The sequence below is a fragment of the Solea senegalensis genome, unplaced genomic scaffold (assembly GCF_019176455.1).
Source record: "Solea senegalensis isolate Sse05_10M unplaced genomic scaffold, IFAPA_SoseM_1 scf7180000016018, whole genome shotgun sequence".
In the NCBI taxonomy this organism is placed as follows: domain Eukaryota; kingdom Metazoa; phylum Chordata; class Actinopteri; order Pleuronectiformes; family Soleidae; genus Solea; species Solea senegalensis.
The window spans coordinates 64608-84877 of NW_025321552.1; the positions used below are offsets into that span (position 1 = coordinate 64608).

Below are 20270 nucleotides of genomic sequence, written 5' to 3' on the forward strand. Positions count from 1 at the left end.
CACTTGCTCGCTCTCCACCAAGTGTCTGGGAAAAGTGCACAGGTGCCAGGAGGCGGGGCCGAAAGGACCCCCCCCCTCCCCCACTGTGACTCCACCTGAGGAGGATCTGCTGACAAAGAATGAGAAGTGAGAACATCAATCCTAGTTTTATTTATTCAGAATTTCACAAAAACACACTGAATACAATCTAATATGCTGGAACACATGTTCATCACTGGCTATTAGATTAGATTGTTGGACCTTTCACTTTCCTGACTGAAACACACTGGAATCACTTCCTGCACCAAAGTCACTATCACTGTTTTAAGCTGGTGTGGACAAAAGGGGCTGCTGCTCCTCTGCTGCCTCGTGTGGTGAGTCTGTGTCACTGCTGTAATATTTCAAATACAGACATCACAAAATAACACCTATAAAGTTAGTGATGGAGGCAGCAGTGGATTAATAACCCCAGTGTGCCGTGGTGTCAAATCTCTGGTTCTATGTTTATATGACACGATGGTGGACGTTTTTCTTTTAATGTTCTGATGTATCTGTTGACTATGATCTGACATGTGACCACAAACTAACCAAGACGGGGGGGGCCTGAATATGAATGTGAGTATAAGTCCCACATGAACGAATAACATGATCAGGGTTCAAAGGTCATGACAGACTTTTCCAACATGAAACTGAAGTTTGTGAACCGCTGCTGCTCCTCTGCTGCCTCGTGTGGTCACTTTGTGTCACTGAGGTCAATCTGAACAAAGGCTTTCAAACACTGAAACGAGACATTTAGATTTTTTTGAAACATGGCTGTCCCCATTGGCAGCCATGTTTTTACTGAGGGTGAGCGCGCGCGCACGCACACACACGCACACACACACACACACACAGTTTTCTTACCCTTTTATTGTTTTACAATTTTAAAATCAAAGTTGCTGAAAATTGGTATCTTGTCTGGTGAACATAAAATGGCGGTGGTTACATGAGTGAGTGAGGGGAGAGGTGGAACCCAAATGTGGCCTGTAATTGCTCACTGGGTGGCTACAAGGTTACCACTCGTCTAGACACAGTCATTCTAAGAAATACTCAAGGCTGCAAAAAATCCAGCTTCATTGTTCACTCGCTGTGCAAAACAATAACGTGGGCTTTCCCTTTAGTATGAGAAAAAAGAGCTGAATGATCCCTGTGTTTTTTCATGTGTGCTCCTGCTAACCTCTGACCCTCCTCTCAACCTGCTTGTCCAACACTGACTCCTCATAATATGTTCTAAACTTATTGTGACAGCGACCTCAGCTCATGCTTATGCATGTTCACATGCTGCTGAATGGATACATTGTTCAAGTGTTAATATGTCTTGTTTCTTCAGACTTCAATCATCCAATAAACAACAGGAGTCAAAGGGAAATAAGCAGGTTTTACAACAGGAGTCCAGAGAAATGCCCTCGAGAGAGGGAGGAGCCAAAAGAAAAAGTTAAACAAAGTGCATCCTGTCTTTGTTGACCAGGACTTTTTGACCAGAAATAAACAAGACTTTACTTCATCTCTGGGTAGAACTTTGTTTCTCTGGTCACATGGTCATGTTGCACACTCCTGACAGACAGACAGACAGACAGACAGATGACATGATAAACATTGATTTTTGCCTTCAGACACATCCAGCCTGTGTTTTCAGGGTCCACCTCAGTCCGGTGGAGTGGAGACCTGCACACACACGCATGCACACACACACACACACACGCACACACACACACACACACACAAAGGCTGTGTTCAGAGCAGAGCAGCAGCACTGTCCTGACATGTGACCCATCTGGATAGGTTGCTGTGGTGATGACTGTTGTTCTTGAAGCTTACTGTCGTGGGTCAGCTCTCCAACGCTCCTCGTCGCCGCAGCAGAATCTTCTGCAGCTCGTCATCACTGTTGGTGGATGGAGGCGCGGCCTTTGGTTGAGGGGACGATCTGTTGAAATGGTCCTAAGCACACAGACAGACAGACAGACAGACAGGCAGACAGAGGCCAAAAAACAGAACGCTTTAGTTATTAAATGTTGTGTTTGAATGATTTAGGAAAAGAAAAACAAAATCTAAAGCTTGTATATATTCTTCTGTCACATGCAATTAGTCTGCTGTTATTAAAAATCACAGTTTTCACTAATGGACTGTATATTTAATTACTTTGAAGCCATTATCGTCTTACTGTTATTTTCAACTCTGCAATTTTATAATTATGAAATAATGATTCAAATAAATGGATGTGGAGAGAGAACAACATGCTAAATAGTGCAGATGGATTATTGTTAGTAAGCAGATGATCCATGTTTATGACAGACATCAATCATCATGTACACGCTGGACATGACTGACACATCAGTGACAGACATCAAAGACTTTGATTTATGCTGTTGTAGAGTCTATAGCAGCTGTTATTGCCATTTCAGAGTCTACAGCAGCTGTTGTAGAGTCTACAGCAGCTGTTATTGCCACTTCAGTCTACAGCAGCTGTTGTAGAGTCTACAGCAGCTGTTATTGCCACTTCAGTCTACAGCAGCTGTTGTAGAGTCTACAGCAGCTGTTGTAGAGTCTACAGCAGCTGTTGTAGAGTCTACAGCAGCTGTTATTGCCATTTCAGAGTCTACAGCAGCTGTTATTGCCATTTCAGAGTCTACAGCAGCTGTTTTAGAGTCTACAGCAGCCGTTAATATGGCGTTTTGTACTCTAACTCTAACTAGCAATCATCTGGTCCAACTGTGTGGCAGCCATTAGCATTTGCCCTCCCTCTCGTCCTTGTTATCTGACTGTAGTTTATATGTCATGTCGCACCTTTTTCTTTTTCTACAGCTGATCCAGTGATATTTAGTGATACAATGCTGACGCTCATATATCTGCTCCTCTCTCCTTGAACACTAATGTCATTTCCATGACGTGAATCTTCCTCACACTCTAGTACAGGAGAGTTGTGCTCAGCCTTCACACTCAAGTGGTCTGAATGATCTAATACCACTTCACCTTGAAAACAGAGACTAATTCTTTTGATTCTGTTGGACTTCAGCTAAGAAAAGGACCCGGCCCGGCTCCTTACAGTCATCTTCTGCTCTCCTCTTCTGTTAGCGCCCCCACTGGCCTTCTTATGTAAATGCTAATAGAAAGACTTCCATTAATGACAGCTTGCTGGTAAAACCATTTAGCTGTGAAGCCGAGACACAACCTGTAAGCACCTTCATCTATACCTGACTCAGTCATACACAACACAACTGCAGAGAAGCACAAACGAAACACACTTACCACCTCTAATCATTTCAGTGTGTGTGTGTGTGTGCACGAGAAGAGCAAATCACCATCATTCATCATTAAAGCCACAGGAAAATCACATTAGTTGTGCTTCTGTTAAAAAATTGATTTAAGGCCTGAAAGATTTATTTGATGGTGATAGTTAGTTAAGTAGTAACTATTTAACTAATAAAATAACATCAATTGTTCATCAATTGTATTTTACTGAGATGATGAAAATGACGTCATGTTTTGAATCTGTTTAAAAAATACAACATGATGATGTCATCAGAACAGAAAACATGATGTGCTTGTGCAGATTGGATGCAACGGTGCCCACGTTCATTTGTTAAATTATTATTATGTTCTCAATCCTTTCACATGGTTCACATAAGTTCACTTCCTACCTCAAAAAAACGCCACCCTATACATTAAAGACGTGATGATTCCACCTCTCTCTCTCTCTCTCTCTCTCTCTCTGTGTCGCCGCCGTCGTCTTCCTCCTCCTCTTGTGTTGGGAGTTAGTTTGGTCAGTTCACTTTGTAAAAACTTATTCAAATAGGTTTGTGCCCAGCACATGAGTCCGGGTTTTTTTGTCTGTTGAAATGATTTGTTTTTACAGAAAAGGTTTCAACTAAAAAGAAAAAGATTGTGCAGGAACGGCTCTGTGTGGATTAGGCCTTAGCCTTTGTTGTTTTACAGTAATTATGCTTATTAGCTCTTTTAACAAATAGCATTCATCATTCACTGTAAAGTGACTTCAGTTAATACCCAAATAAAATAAGTGAATTCCTACTCAATTTTCTATGCTTTAGTTTGAATGAACGTAATTCATTAATATATCAACATTTCTTTTTTCAGTGTTTTTCAGTGTTTGTGTTTCATGGTATATAAAATGAGATTATGAAAATACTGTTGCATGATGCCCAAAATCTCCTGACTTGTGTAAATACAGTGGCGTGTGTGGAAATGTGATTGTTGGGTCATTACCATGATTCCTTTAAGTTCCTGAATGGCAGAATTAGACGGCAGCCTCTGCATCGGACAAAAGGGAAATAAGAGGAGAGAGAAAGGTTTGGTAAATAAAGAGCAGCCTGAGCCATTATACTTATTTTGCCTCAATCAGCAAAGACGCTGCTGTATGCAGGCACGGTGACGTTTGCTTTCTACAAGACGCAAAAATGTGTCAACACACACAATCACTCAGAGTCACGTCAATTTTCCCATCCTCATTATTTCTAATTACCTTGCAGAGCAGGTCCTAATGCTATCTAATTTGAGGTGGAGGAGCACGCACACTGAAAGATGTCTTGGCTGTATGTCATGTGTGTGCTCTTAGGTAATCCCACACACTGATGGATTTACAGGCACTGCACATTAGCTGCTCAACAGTGTGAAAAAACCCACTCATTCAGGCCTCACACAAGTGTAATTTAGGTTGGTGATTTTTTAGAGAGAAAACACATTTTCTTTAATGTCTGTCTGGGTTCAGGTCTTAATGTCTCCTCCCCGTCTCTGCAGTTTGTCTTGTACATTTAAATGCTGGTGCTCGGATTTCTAAAAGCTTCTTCCTGGCTTTGGGATCAACAGTCTTGTGACTTTCAGACAGTGCAGCATGTGCATGATGTTGTCTCTTCAAGAAAATCATTTTTATCAGAATTAAAGACAAGAAAGATTCAAGTTGGTCACAGGAAGATAAATATAAGAATCAAAGGAGGAAAATGAAATGATTTTCCTCAGATACACTGAGCTCAATTCACAGCTAACTAGCGTAGCGCCACTGTTCCTCAATGAAACACACATTACAGGGACACACAGCACAATTGTGGTTAGTGCTGTTGACTTGCTTCTGGAACATGGACTGTGCATGTTCGTAATTCAGTGGCTTATCTTATCTTATCTTATCCTGTGTCTCTCCTGCTTCAATACTGTGGTCTCACAAATATTTGACTCAATTCTTTATTATGAATGAGAATCTGTGTCACCTGTTTCCTGGGTCTGCTGGCTGAGCGGCTGCTGACCGGGCGAAGCTGAACACCTTTCTTGATCCGCTGCATCATTTCATCCACCGCCTGCTGTCTGACGTTCACTTCTGGTTCTGAGACACACACGTACAAACACACACACGCATGCACGCACGCACGCACGCACACACACACACACACACACACACACACACACACACACAGATGTATTGGTGTTCCTGAATGGACTCTGTGTACTGAGTGGCTCCTCTGACATGAACTGCCTCAGTGGGGAAACGTCGCCAAGAAGCAAAATGAGTTGAAATGGTTTTGAGAGGTAATGTGTAATTCATTAGCTTTGCAATTGAAATAGAACTCATTTGCACGTCAATGCTTAAAAATGACACGAGCCTTGGGCCAATAAACCAGGGTTTAGGTTGGAGAAACTCCAGCTTTTCCCTACGAATTATGCCGCAAGTGCAGGCTGAACGATGGATCTGGCTGTAGTGGTGGGACAGTGGTAATTCTGCGGTATTCAAAGTACACCTGTAGAGTTCAGAGCCTCGGTGGTGTATTAGCTTCCGTTGGAATGACGATGGACTCGTACAAAACACAAACGCTATTCACCAGATTTTCATATGAGGAAAAGAATTTGTCAAGTTTGCACAAGAGGAGAAGAAAAAAAAGTCTAATTATGCAGTCTACAGGTCAAGAAATGTGAATATTTAATTTTCCAACACAGTCCATTCAGAACACACAGTCAAACTATTCTTGATCAAATGTCTTTAAAATGTCACACAAAAAGAATTAGTGTGAGAGTAATGGCGAAATATTTTCCTAAAAGTGCTCGAAAGAGAAGAAGATACCATTTACATAGTGCCTAATTCAGGCCTCGCCTCACATATTCATAAAGCATTTATCAAAATGAGGCTGTTCAGTCAACACTGATGACCTATCTGCTCTGACAAGTCAAGGCTCCTTCCTTTTGTTTGCAGTAGTTGAAGAATTTGTCATGGTGACCTAATAGGCCAGTGATGGAAATTTGGAGTCTGAATTTCTCAGGCACCACTTGCTATAGCGTTTGTCCTTCCATGCAGATGTAATTTGCAAAGGAGGAGGTGAAAGGAATGAATTGTAAAAGAAAAAGAGAAAAGAAACACAGGAGCCACAGGAGTCTTAAGGAGAATAAAATACCAAATGAACATACATGGCAGGGAGGAAGAAAAGATACAGCTAAATACTAAATATTTCATTACATAAGTTATTTCAGTTTAAACACTAATATTTTGTTATGATGATAATAATAATAATAATAATGATAATGATAATAATAATAATAATAATAATAATAATAATAATAATAATGATGCTTTACCACTGAACCACAGTCATGTGTGAGGCCCCACATCATTAAAATGAAAGTTACACATGTAACCACGGTTCTATGAATCCTGAATGATTGAAGCACTGGATATTTCACGTGCATGTGAAGGTGGAGTACCTAGAACCAACACACATGGACCGGAGAGAAGGCTTACCTAGTTACATGTAGTGACCTTACTGACCGCCAGAGGCAGTGCTTTAAGCACGCGATGACTACTACCAGCAAAGTCACGAGGGATCCCAAGTATACAGCTTACTGTGTGGAGGTTGAGCAGGAGGGCCACAGCCAGCAGATCTGCAGAAGGTGCTTTGCTTTGCCCATGAGGCTGCACCAGATGTCCTCCAGTGGTACTACCCACGATGTGGAGTTGTCCCTGGTAGAATGACCAGTGACCCCTGATGGTAAACATTCACTATCGGTGTCAATAATCCAATGACCATGACTAGGACCGCCGTCACACACAAACAGCTGCTCAGATTCCCACGTGGGAGCTCTGGCATCAGGCGGTTTTCATTGAGATGCATAGCTCCAGGACACTGATGTGCTCCTGTGCTTCCAGAACAGACCATTGATCACACACTGTCCTGTTCTGCCACAGTATTCCCCACCCAGATGTGCAAGAGTCTGTTGTGACAGTTTCAAGGCGGGATGGGATGTAGCCCTGTTGGTCTTTTTTTGTGACCAGACAGAAAGTTGAGTAGAATGCTGCAGCAGGTGATCAAGTGACCTAGTTTACTTCCGCCGGCAATGCAGCATCATTGAGGCTGGAGATGGAAATGACCTATTCTGCCCATGCAGCTGTGTCAAGAGCAGATCATTGACACAACAACCTCTTTGTCCTGTTCAGGGAGTGGAAGAGGACTTGGCCCAACATCCTGGCCCAACTCTCACAATGTCACTCAGCTGTTCTTAGACAAGGATCAACTCAGAGGAAGAAAGTAGCTTATATTCTTGATGCAGAGTCATCTGTTGGTGCTGGTGGGTTAGTGACATGACAAAGGATGAGGACTGGGGTGTGGTTCATCAGGTGGTCGTGTCACAAAGACTCATAACAGAATCCTTAGACAGGACTCAGATCCGATGTGGTGCAGCACTGTCGCACTTGTGTGTCAACCCTCTGCTCCTCTCAGCCTCATTCCAGTAGTAGGGGAACCAAAGCTCTGTTTTTACTAACCATAATGTGTTTCCACCAGGTTCCCAGAAGAAGTCCCACTGCCAAAAATCACAGGTCCAGTAATCACTGGTTAAGTGTTTCTCTCTGTTTGGTGGGTCTGACCGAGGCACTGATTCACATCCAAAGGGTTGGCCCTGAAATCATCCTGAAGTGGGCTCTAGAACTATTTCATCAGACCCTAAAATCCATGTTGTGCAGACAAATAAAAGCTTTGATTCACTAAAGGACTGGGATGATGGTGTTCCCTTGGTTCTGTTGGGTTACTGACTTCAGTCATCTCACATGACATAGTCCTGGAGATCATGAAAAAAGAGATAAAGTATGTGATGCAGTATGGATGTGCAGTACCTGGTAGTCCAGGGGAGCCCAAGATTTTTTACTGACTTTGGTAAAATAAACACGGTCCCAGATGCATGTCATTACCTCTTATTGATGACTGTATTGATGGAATTGGTCAGCTCCTGAGGTATGTGGTGGGAGGAAGGATGTAAGCCAGACCAGGGTACCAGGGGACCTCTACATCCACACCACAGACCAGAACAGATGTCACAAACACGAGGGAAGTGGCAGGTGCCACCCTGTGCACCCTGTCGACACCTCCACCCTGTCTCCATCCCTATCCCTTCACAGTCGCAACCTTGGAGTCATCTTTGACAATAACCTCTCCTTTGAACACCACATAAAACAAATCATCAAAACTGCCTTTTTTCACCTCAAAAACATCGCAGACTCCACCATCACTCTGTTTCTCCGCTGCAGAAACCCTCATTCACCCCTTCATCACCTCCAAAATCGACTACTGCAACAGCATCCTGTACGGCTTACCATCCTTTTTAACTACCTTAAATAAACTCCAGTACTTCCAGAACTCTGCTGCCCATCTGCTCACCCACACCCACGACCACATCACCCCCGTCCTCCAGAACCTCCACTGGCTCCCGGTCCCACAACGCATTCAATTCAAAATCCTCCTCCTCACTCACAAAGCACTCCATAACCAGGTCCCTTCCTACCTCACTGACCTGCTCCACCGCCACAACCCATCCCGCAGCCTCCGCTCATCCGATGCTAACCTACTGACTCCACCTCCCAGGACCAAGCACCAAACCTGGGGCGACGGAGCCTTCTCCGTTGCCACCCCTTCCCTCTGGAACTCACTCCCCAAACAGATCCGAGACTGCACCGACCTTCCAATGTTCAAGTCACTGACAAAAACTCACCTTTTTAAAATTGCTTATAATGTTTAGCTCAGTCCATTGTGTCTTTTTTTTCTTTGTGATTTTTTACCATTTGATGTTGTTTTAGCTGCTTTATGTACTGTAAAGTGTTTTTAAGTATTTAGAAAAGCCCTCGAAAATAAAATGTATCATTATTATTATTATTTTGTGTTGATTAGTATGTAGTGAAGGCTAGGCTTTGTTTCCGTTGGCACCATAGCACGTCAGTCCTGCCCTCCCCCGCAGGCGTGTAATAAAACCTTCCTTTGTGAATCCGTTACTCATTCCAGCTCTTGATTTGTGTAAAAAGCACCTGAAGGGTTATAACAAGTATATAATACCTGCTGTCTTGGCAGAGTCCTGGACCAGCAGAGGGATGTCAGAGCTGAGGTCTTTCTTCTTTCTGATCAGTGACAACAGTGAGCTGTGGGAGAAGACACACAACAACGGCTTCTGCTTTCAGAGGGAACTACTACACATATGACATAACTCCTGTTATCCACTCACTAACACCGTGTTTCTGTAAAGACTTGAGGATCCTACCAAACATTTTTGTGTCTGCATATACACAAGAATATCATTGTGACCGACCACCAGTAAACCAGCAACAAAGAAACATCTCAGAGACTTTCGTTTTACAGAATATACAAGTTGAAATGTCAAAGAAGCCACTGCATGCTTCAAATCACAGTATTGTGATTAACTAAGTATTTGAATTTGAGTTGTTTGATCGCTGTGATTCCTAGTTAGGGTGTGGTGATACCACTGCTTTTGTTGTTGGCTGCACGTCACAGAGGAAACACATGGCTACTTAATATGCAGCTGCTTCTGTGCTCCTCACTGTGACTGCTGATTACTACTGTTACTGCTGCTTTTTACTGTTGAATGAAGATGGAAAAACACACTGCAGAAGAGTTCCAGAAGAGGAACTAAACCCCTAAACCACTTTTTATGTATATGGTTATCTAGTAATATAATTTAGTGATCCAGGTCCAAGTCTTGGTAGTTTTGCGTAAAGTATTTGAATTTCGTATTTTGTGTTAAAAATGGCTGTATGTACTTTCCCCACGGATATCGCAGCACAGTCGCACAATTCAGCAAGAGCGGGAGAGGAAGTAGGAATATAAAACATCTGGTTTACTTTTCAGAATAAAAGATCCCGTGTTGACACCACATCATACTTCACTTTACTACATCACAGAAAGAGTCCTCGCGAACTCAGCATGCTCCTGTTTATTCGCTCGGTACAAACACTGCTCTGTTTGGTGTGTTTACAACATTTACAGCAGATTTCCGTGTGAGAAGAACCCAAAAAAAAGACGAGTCTCTGACTCCAGCTGTGTGGAAGCGGGCGGACGGGAGACCACAGCAGTGAAGTGGAACTTGGCATAGCTGAGCTGGTCAGGTGTACTCTACCTTACCTTACCTTACCATCGCTTGTTAGCATTTCTTGACACTAAATCTAAGTAGAGCTGATGATGTTTTGAGCAAACAGAGTGTGATCAAACCTGAGCGGGTTGGAGGCCAGAGCAGGTGGAGGTGGTGGGGGGGGAGGAGGAGGAGGAGGAGGAGGAGGAGGAGCAGGAGCAGGGGGTGGGTTGGTAGCTGCTTGCAGCTTCTTCTGGAGCTCTTCAACTAGCCACGTCCAGTTGCAGTAAACACACAGAGCAGAAAACTATTTTAGTGGAGAATGAAGGAAACAGCTGATGTGCTTCTGTGCTGACAAAAGACAGGAGGAGAATCTCATGGTCACACTCTAATTCAAACGTGCTTCTATTTGTTTTGTGATGACATTCCCTCTATAGTACACAGTGTAACGCCCTGTACACCTCTAAATACATCGTCACCTGTAAAGCGCAGATCCTTGACCTCCACTTCAGTCTTGGTGCATTTGTCACTGTACTCCCTCCTCTCCTCCTCCACAAGCTCCAGTTTGCGCCTCAATGCTGTCAGCTCCCTCTGAGTGTCACAGCTCCTCAGCCTGTCCTCCATCTGCTTTATCTGAGGACACACCCACCACAGTAAATACACTGAACTTCCCCACCAGCTCTGTGGCAGCGAGGCTGATGATCAATGACGAGCACAGGGCGACTGTTTTAATTCTTCCTCAAACGAAGCGTAACACAAGAGATCGGTGATCCCACTCAGCTGTAATGGTTTTCCATCAAAGCCACACAGATACAGTGGTGGTGATGGTGACACTGCTGAGGTGCTGCTCTCATGGCCTGTGATCATCAGCACTCTACTCCAATCCAATCCAACTTTATTTGTTAAGCACTTTAGATAGAAGAGATAGAAACAAACCACAATGGACCAAAGTGCTGTACAGAATACATAAAAGGCATAATAAGTAAAAGGTTCAAAATTAAAATTTTAAATAAATTAGAATCATAAAAACACAATAAGAAATAGCAGCCATACAATAAAAAAAAACAATAAATTCTATTCAAATTAAAATAAGTAAAATAAATAAAAATCAACGTCTCATCAAGTGTCAAAGGTCAAAGAGAAAAGGTGGGTTTTAACAGACAAGGACTGACAAGGACGAGGCCTGTCTTATGTGCAGAGGCAGATCATTCCAAAGTTTTGGAGCTGCGACAGCGAAGGCACGATCCCCTCTGAGCTTCCGCTTGGTTTTAGGCACCCTCAGGAGCAGCTGATCAGCTGACTTGAGAGAGCGAGCGGGTGAGTATGGATGTAGAAGCTTGGAGAGGTAGGGCGGGGCAAGACCATTCAGGGATTTAAAAACAAATAAAATCATTTTAAAATCGATCCTGAAGTGTCTGGGCAGCCAGTGGAGTGAGGCTAAAATGGGGGAAATGTGCTCAAATTTACGTGTGCCAGTTAAAAGACGCGCGGCAGCGTTTTGTACCATCTGAAGAAGGGCAATGGAGGACGCACTATCCCCCACATAAAGTGAATTAAGAGTAATCCAGCCGAGTGGTGACAATGGCGTGAATTACCATTTCAAAATGTTGCCTCGAAAGAATTGGCTTCATTTTGGCCAGCTGCCTCAATTGAAAAAAGCTTGATTTCACAACAGACCTGATCTGGTTGTCAAGCTTCAGATCAGAGTCCATTTTAAGCCCCAGGGTTGTGGGTTCTAAAAGCGGTGCCAAGCAGCCCAGATCTACTTAGGGGGTCCCAGTGGTGCCACCAAACATCATCACTTCTGTCTTTTTGTCATTGAAATTGAAAAAGTTCAGAGCCATCCAGGCCTTTATGTCATCGTTCTTTTTAATAGGCACGTAGATTTGACTGTCATCTGCATAGCAATGGAGCGAGATGCCATACTTTCTCTATTGATTCATGTCATTTTGATGCAAATGAATTAGAGGAACTACAGGTGTCTGCCTACATATGTTTAACCCTAACCAGGGACAGCTTCTCTGTTGTATTTTAGGATCATGTGGAAATAGAAAACTAACATATGTAGGACTACAGAATAACAATGTAACAATTTACAATTGCATTGTTGACATGGACATAAAATGAACTGATCTGACTGTGGTGTGTGCACACATGCACATGTCTGCTCGTCCTCTCACTGTCCACTCTCTGTGTCATTGTCCTCTTTCTTCTGTTTAGAATGAAAATACAGCAGTAAATACAACAGAAACACGCCACGTTCATGTGGATCCAAACCAGGAAGACTGACTGCTTATATCAGCGCTAACTGGAATGAAGTGTGTTTCTGAATCAGCTGAATCAGATACATATTTTTACCGATTACTCGTGTCCATGTAAACACCAGTGCAGGGTTAGGGTTAGAAAAATGAAGTAGTAGACAGAAACATTAATGTGTACATTACAGGACTTTTTCCTGATGTTCCTGGCAAACATGCTTTTACTGAGCGAGTGCCTCCTCTGATGGGGGCCACAGGGGCCACTGAAGGTGCAGTCACCAGCCAGGTTTCCATTCAAATGTTCAAAGATTTGGTTCTGATCTATGTTTCCATCAACTGTTGGCGATGACACTGCATAATGATAAACATGGTGGAAACAAAGAGCATCATAGATGCTGATATTAGGTGATATTTCATCGCCGCTTCATTTGTTATTGTATACATTTTTGCTTCTGGCACAAAGTGGTTCCCTCATCAGTCTGTACATTCCTCAGTCACATGATTTCTAAACATACTCCAGGGTTAGATTCCACATTTTGTGTTGATGAATCACTGTTTACATGGACACAGGTGATCGGAGTAAAATGTCACTGTATGTAGTCCAATTTCATTGTGAATGAGAAGACTGGTACGTGCTGATCATCCTTCAGATCATTGTTGACAGAACAGTCCATCATGACTTCCTGGTTTGGTTCTATCACGTGTTTCTCTTTTGCTGTATTTTCATATTCCATAATAAGAAGAATGAACAGACATGAAAGTCAGAGACTCAGACAATGAGACAGAGAGTGGACAGTGAGGGGACGAGCAGACCGGTGCAGCGTGTGTTTACGTCAGAAACAACCTGTCCTCCAACTCAAACGCAACTGTGTGAAAACAACCCATATGTTTTTAGAGCACAAGTGTTAGTGAGCTGAGAAACAGCAAGTTACAGACTATGACATGACAACATGGGACCGTGTGTAAAACACTTGCATCACTAATGGAACTTAACGATGGATGTGTACGTTTGTCTCATCAGAACACTCACATGATGGAATGAAGACATTTTGCACGTGTAAACATGTTTTAAGACTCTTGATGTATTTTGAAGTTTATTTGTGATTGGATCACTCAGAATAACAGATGGCAGAACTCAGTGTGTGCTGTGTGTGGTGACCTGTGGTGACCTGGTGCTGGTGCTGCAGCCTCTGTGCCTCCAGGTCCTGGGTCAGGGTGGAGATCTGGCTGAGCGCCTCTTGCAGGGCCTGGCTGGGTGAGGAGTTCTGCATCAGGATCTGACTCTGTCGCTTTAGCTTCTTTTGCTCGACCAACATCTGAAGAGGACAAACAAAGGAGAGCTGATGCTTTGCATCTTCATGAGAATCATTGTACAGAGAATGAGAATGAAACTCACTGCTCTTCCAAAGTTCTCTGCCTCCGTCCTCAGATTCTGCTCCAGGCCCAGAGTGTCCTGTAAGACTTTGTATTCCTCCAAAGCAAACTGAGAAACTGAGACACAACATTTACACGTCATCTCTCGTCTCACCGTTTTAATGTATGACTTTTGTTACATTAGAGTAAAATAATGAAGACCTCACTGACCTCTGTTGTATTTCTGCAGCAGCTTCTTGAGCCGCACTGTCTCAGCAATTAAAACAGTGTTGTCATGTTTCTCTTTCAGCAGCTGCAGATGGAAAGAGACGTGGAGACGCAGACTCACTACACTGTGTGTGTGTGTGTGTGTGTGTGTGTCATGGAGACAACACACAAACTCCACGCAAAGCTCATTTCTAGTAACTCTTAAATCATTTCTCACATGAGCGTTCAGGTACACTGGACATGTACGTGCTGGTGTAAACTCATCTGCAGTTCAGTTCCACTATTGAGAAGCAACAGTGGTGAAATGTGGGGGTGGCGTGGCTCAGTGGTTGAGACCGGTACCCTATGTGCGAAAAACATCATGGTCGCAATGGTCGCAAGTTCAATTCCACCCCTCACTGACTGTACTCAATTCCATTGTAAGTCGCTTTGGATAAAAGCGTCTGCTATATGACATGTAACATGTAATGTAATGTAAATGTAAGAAGAAGGATTCCTGTTAGTGAACCAATGATGGAGTTCAGTGTTAATGGAGTCTCTTTTTTCTTTTGATATTCAAGTTGTGGTCAAGAGGGATATGGTTAGGGTTAGGGCTGCTGTCTCCAAAACCCTGAAATGATAATGTTCTTAAATCAAAATGGTTTCATGGAGCAAAGAAACCAGGGAAAAAGCTGTCTGTATTTATTATACTGCACGTCTGTATTTATTATACTGCACGTCTGTATTTATTATACTGCACGTCTGTATTTAGTATACTGCACGTCTGTATTTATTATACTGCACGTCTATAGTTATTATACTGCACGTCTATAGTTATTGTACTGCACGTCTATAGTTATTATACTGCACGTCTCTATTTAGTATACTGCTCGTCTGTATTTAGTATACTGCTCGTCTGTATTTAGTATACTGCACGTCTATAGTTATTATACTGCACATCTGCATTTAGTATACTGCACATCTGTATTTAGTATACTGCACGTCTGTATTTAGTACACTGCACATCTGTATTTAGTATACCTGCCTATAGTTATTATACTTGTAGTACTACTACTGCACGCTGTATTTAGTATACTACGTCTATAGTTATTATACTGCACGTCTGTATTTAGTATACTGCACGTCTGTATTTAGTATACTGCACGTCTATAGTTATTATACTGCACGTCTGTATTTAGTATACTGCACATCTGTATTTAGTATACTGCACGCTGTCTGTACGCGCTGTATTTAGTATACTGCGCTGTATTATACTGCGTCTGTATTTAGTATACTGCGCTGCTGTATTTATTATACTGCATAGTTATTATACTGCGTCTATAGATTGTACTCTGCGTCTATAGTTATTATACTGCACGCTATAGTATACTTATACTGCGTCTGTAGTTATTATACTGCGTCTGTATTTAGTACTGCACTCTGCGTCTATAGTTATTATACTGCACGCTGTATTTAGTACACTGCGCTATGTATATAGTACTGTACTGTATTATTATTATACTGCTGCGCTGTATTTAGTATACTGCATGCTATAGTTATACTGCGTCTGTATTTAGTATACTGCACTGCCTGTATTTATTATACTGCATATACTACTGCGTATTATACTGCGTATTTAGTATACTGTTATTATACTGTGTCTATGTATTTAGTACACTGTATTTAGTATACTGCACGTCTCTATTTAGTCTGCATAGCCTGTAGTTATTATACTGCATTTATTATACTGTCTGTATACTTCTGTAGTACACTGCACGTCTATTTAGTATGTGTATTCTGCACTGCACTGTTCTATAGTTATTATACTGCACGCCTGTATACTGCACATCTGTGTCACGTCTATAGTTATTATACTGCTCTGTACTGATACTGCAGTCTGTATAGTTAGCCTGTATTTAGTAATGTCTATAGTTGTTAACGCCTGTATTTAGTATACATGTCTATAGTTGTTATACTGCAGTATACTGTGTCTATAGTTGTTATACTGCGTCTGTATTTAGTACTATAGTTATTATACTGCACGTCTGTATTTAGTACTCTGCATGTCTATAGTTGTTATACTGCACGTCTGTATTTAGTACAGCATGTCTATAGTTATGTCTATACTGCACGTCTGGTCTAATGGAGCTGCATTAAACTCTGCACGTCTATAGTTGCAATTTAACTTTAAGTTATAAAAGGGGAAAAGAACTTCAATTATAAAAGAACTGGAACTAATGGAAGCATTTTTTCATTTGTTTCCTTTTCTCTGATCAATACATTGTTGAAACTTTGCCTCTCTGATCTGGGCCCTCACTCCTGTCACGTAAGTTATTATCTATATTCTAATTCATTCTAAGCTAATGTATTATTTTTACACCACTTTTCTGCTTTTCCTTGCACATTCTGTCCACCTGCTGATCCCAAGGTGAATACATACATGAAAAAAGGAAAACCCATGCTTGGTCCAGCAGCTCTAGTTCACAATTCTCTGTCCAGTGACACCGTGAAAGTGAAGAAAAGTAACAATGTTTAAACTTACTTCTTCCCTTGTTTCCCTCAGTTTTTCCTTTACTGCCTCAAGACCAGTCACTGCTTGATGTTTCTCCTCGCAGCTTAACTCCAACTTACACTGTAACTCTGATAATAGAAAACAGAACAAGCAGGATTACACAAGTTGATAATACGTTTATAATTTTAATTTTAATTTTAACTTTACTCGCTCATTGTTCTGAACGGAGAGAGACAGTGGACAGACACAACACCGCTAGTAATGATGACTCCATGTTTGTCGTGCACAGGCCTCGTCTACGTACATCAAGCAACACAGGGCTTGAAACAGTAGGTGGCGTCGTAACAAACAACAGAGACATTTACCTAAGGTCTATTTTATTCAAAAACTCAGGGGCCTGGTACAGATGCTTCTAAAAACCCAGATCTTCATGTCTGTCGCGTCACATCACATCTGTGTCAAATTTGAAATGAGTGAGGAGGTTATTTCAATTTTTAATAATAGCTTGGAAAGCAGCTTAATCACTTTTTTTACAAGATGAAAACTGATTAAAAATGACCTTCATTTTCATGGACCTGGTGTACACTGAGATCCATGTGATTTCACTCGCCTTAAATATCACAATGAGACGCTTAAATGTAATCAAAGTGTTTACAGCAGAGGAATGTGCTGCAGCAGCAGCAGCATTTCATATATACCATCATGTAACAGAATAGAGTGAGCAGCAGCAGCAGCAGCAGCAGCAGCAGCAGCAGCTCCTGCCAGTCATCTGCTGTTAAATGTGCTCACAGCAGGACCAGGCTGAGACATTTAAGAGGCTACTTAAGCAGAAAAGGTCGCTGACACCTAAAGCACTCTTCAGTGATGGATGCCGTGACCTCTGTTAAGTGGGACAAGTGTTCTGTGGAATAAAATTTGAAATGAAAATGCAAAATAAGAAGAGATAAATGAGAACACATGGAGTTTGAGAGTGACAGATGCTTCTCTGTGATCTACAGCACATTTAGACATTTAAACATACATGGAGAGGCAACATGGTGGTGAAGGGTGAAGGGTTGCATTGGTGTATCTACTTCTTTAGAGGTGGCCACAGCGGATCTTTTGCCTCCATCTTGTCCTCTTCTGTTCCACTTACTGTCCTCATGTCCTCCTTCACAGCATCCATGAACCTTCTCTGTAGTCTCTTGGATCTTTTCCTCCTGCTCTGCAGCTCCATCTTCAACATCCTTTGTCCAATATAATCACTGTGCCTCCTCTGCACGAGATCAAACCTTCTCAGCCTTGACTCTCCAAACCGTTTAAACTGAGCTGTCCCTGGATTATATGCTCATTTCTAATCCCGTCCATTGTGGTCACTCCCAACAAAGATCCCAGCATCTCCAGCTCCTCCCCCTGTCTTTTACCCTCCACTTTCACTTTTGCCATTCCAATTTCTGCATGGAGGTTGCAAATGTGAGTTTCTTCCTCCTACTGTCCACAGACATTCAGATTGGGGTTAAATTATGTGGAGATTCTAAACTGAGAGTAGGTGTGAGTGTGAGTATGACGGATTGTTTGTCTGCGTCGTGTCCCTCTGCGCTGCCTTACAGACGCACATCTTACCTTTCCTCATTTGAATTCTGACTCCAGTTCACCACCCTGGCCTCAAAGTACAAATATGCTGACCGCTCTCTGTCCATTAACACATGCTTATGGATTTTCCAGCCTCCAGATCTTGTATCCAGGTCCACAGTGGGCAACAACTTCAGATTGTGACTCCATTATCACCTGAGGTACAGTAATAGCTGAGCTTGCTGTCCAGAAGACTACACCTACCTGCGGTGTGGGGATGCCAGAGTGTCAGCTGTAAAAACTGAGGCTCGATAAACAGAGCAGCAGCAGAGACACAGACGATAAAAGCCCTGTAATACTTACAGGGTCCGCTTTATGTGACGAGTATACCAGGACCTTAAGACTGCGGCAAAAACTGGACAAAATACTGCGTCAAAAAACAATTTACCAAATGATTCCAGACTCATCTAAGACAGAGTAATAGCCAAACCTGCCACTAAACTCTTTGCTATTTTGCTGTGTCAGTGTCATACATATACCCAGTTACAATATATACAGAAAGGACAGTTTGTCATCAAAAAGAAACTTGGGACCTTTAGAAAATTTGATACAATTGAAACAGATGAATAGGGATGACAGTATCCTGTAACTGCCTTATCAAAGCAAACTAAAAACACCATCTCCTCTGGTTTAATGAGGCACAAGGGCAACAAAGAGACTCTGCTCTTAAAAAATGTCTAAAATCTTGCTTGAATCCTGATCGCCTCATGTTTACAGGCCCTAGAAACAAAGTATCATCACAACTTTCTTTTTGGACACAATTAAAGAGGCAAAATTAAAAAAATAATAACAAAATACTATGAACAAACATAGACTATAGCCAATAACTTCAATGATAATTTCATATCATATCATAATTTCGTTCTGTCTGTCCTACTCCTCCATTGACACAAGTATCATGTTACTACAACAGTGTAATACACACACAAATGAAATGTGGACTTTTGGACACAGAAATATTCTCTTTTATCTTGATATGTCAGTGACTGTACTGCTGATTTCATTCAGCAATGATTTACCTCTCCATTCATGTTCTTTTGTGAGCTAGTCCAATTGATATCCACTGTTTATATGCAGCCCTTCTGATTCATTTTCATAATATACAGTATCTTAACATGACACATCTTTCATTTCTACATCCGCAGCTGGCACTTGACGTGGACACACTTTTTAATCTGTAATTGAATTTGACTGAAAACTTCAAGAAGCTCCTCGAAAAGATTCATTAGTGAATTCTTTAGCTAAAACCCCTCTAAACCTGTTCATTTAAGCTGTGCTGAGCATGTGTTACCATGGTTACCGCTTGTTTTCCCTGGATACAGACGTGTGCAGTGTAAATGACAGTCACTACACATATTGATATGATGCTACACACAGTGTAACAGGTGAACACAACAGTGAAGATGGACACATGTCACATGTACCTGAGATGGAGGTCTGGCAGTGAGGGGAGAGGCAGCCATTACTGACTGAATCCATGTCTTTGCCCTCCTCTTCCTCCTCATCATCGTCCAGCTGGATCTGTGCGATGGTGTCTGGGCTGAGGTGAGACAGCATCAGCATGCTCTTCCTCTTCAGAGAGCGGTTCTGACGATTCAGCTGCACGCACACACACACACACACACACACACAAACAAAGTCCAGCAGTTCTAGGATTACAAATGAAAATGATGCCTCAATAATTATTGTGCTATAATTAAAAAGTCGATATCATTAACTGTATAAACTTGTAACCTGATACAGTTGTTGTGTATCTGCTCCTGGTCTCTCTCTCTTCTGTCTCTACCTCATCTCCCTCTTGTCCTTTCTGTCCCCCACGTCTCCGCTGTCCCCCATTTTTCCTTTCACCCCAACCGGTCGAGGCATTTGACCGCACATCTCTGAGCCTGGTTCTGTCAGAGATTTCTTCTTCTCTCCACTGATGCCTAGTGTTTGCTCAGTGTGTGAACTGTTGGGGTTCTCTACTGTCCTTG

General features: G+C 42.2%; 1 protein-coding gene across 2 annotated transcripts in view; it reads right to left on the bottom strand.

Moving 5' to 3' along the window:
* Nucleotides 1-873: 873 nt before the first annotated feature.
* Nucleotides 874-20270, bottom strand: part of shtn1 (shootin 1) — a 34089-nt gene continuing 14692 nt past the window's right edge. For both annotated transcript variants that reach the window (XM_044017908.1, XM_044017909.1), the window contains exons 5-16: nt 19722-19896; nt 16717-16814; nt 14199-14280; nt 14011-14105; nt 13784-13930; nt 10836-10989; nt 10497-10623; nt 9330-9412; nt 5235-5347; nt 4240-4284; nt 1837-1956; nt 874-1683 (exon numbers count right to left, since the gene is read on the bottom strand). In XM_044017908.1, coding sequence (XP_043873843.1) covers nt 1846-1956; nt 4240-4284; nt 5235-5347; nt 9330-9412; nt 10497-10623; nt 10836-10989; nt 13784-13930; nt 14011-14105; nt 14199-14280; nt 16717-16814; nt 19722-19896 — 1230 coding nt within the window. In that variant the 3' untranslated portion in view covers nt 874-1683; nt 1837-1845. The remainder of the gene's footprint in view (nt 1684-1836; nt 1957-4239; nt 4285-5234; nt 5348-9329; nt 9413-10496; nt 10624-10835; nt 10990-13783; nt 13931-14010; nt 14106-14198; nt 14281-16716; nt 16815-19721; nt 19897-20270) is intronic.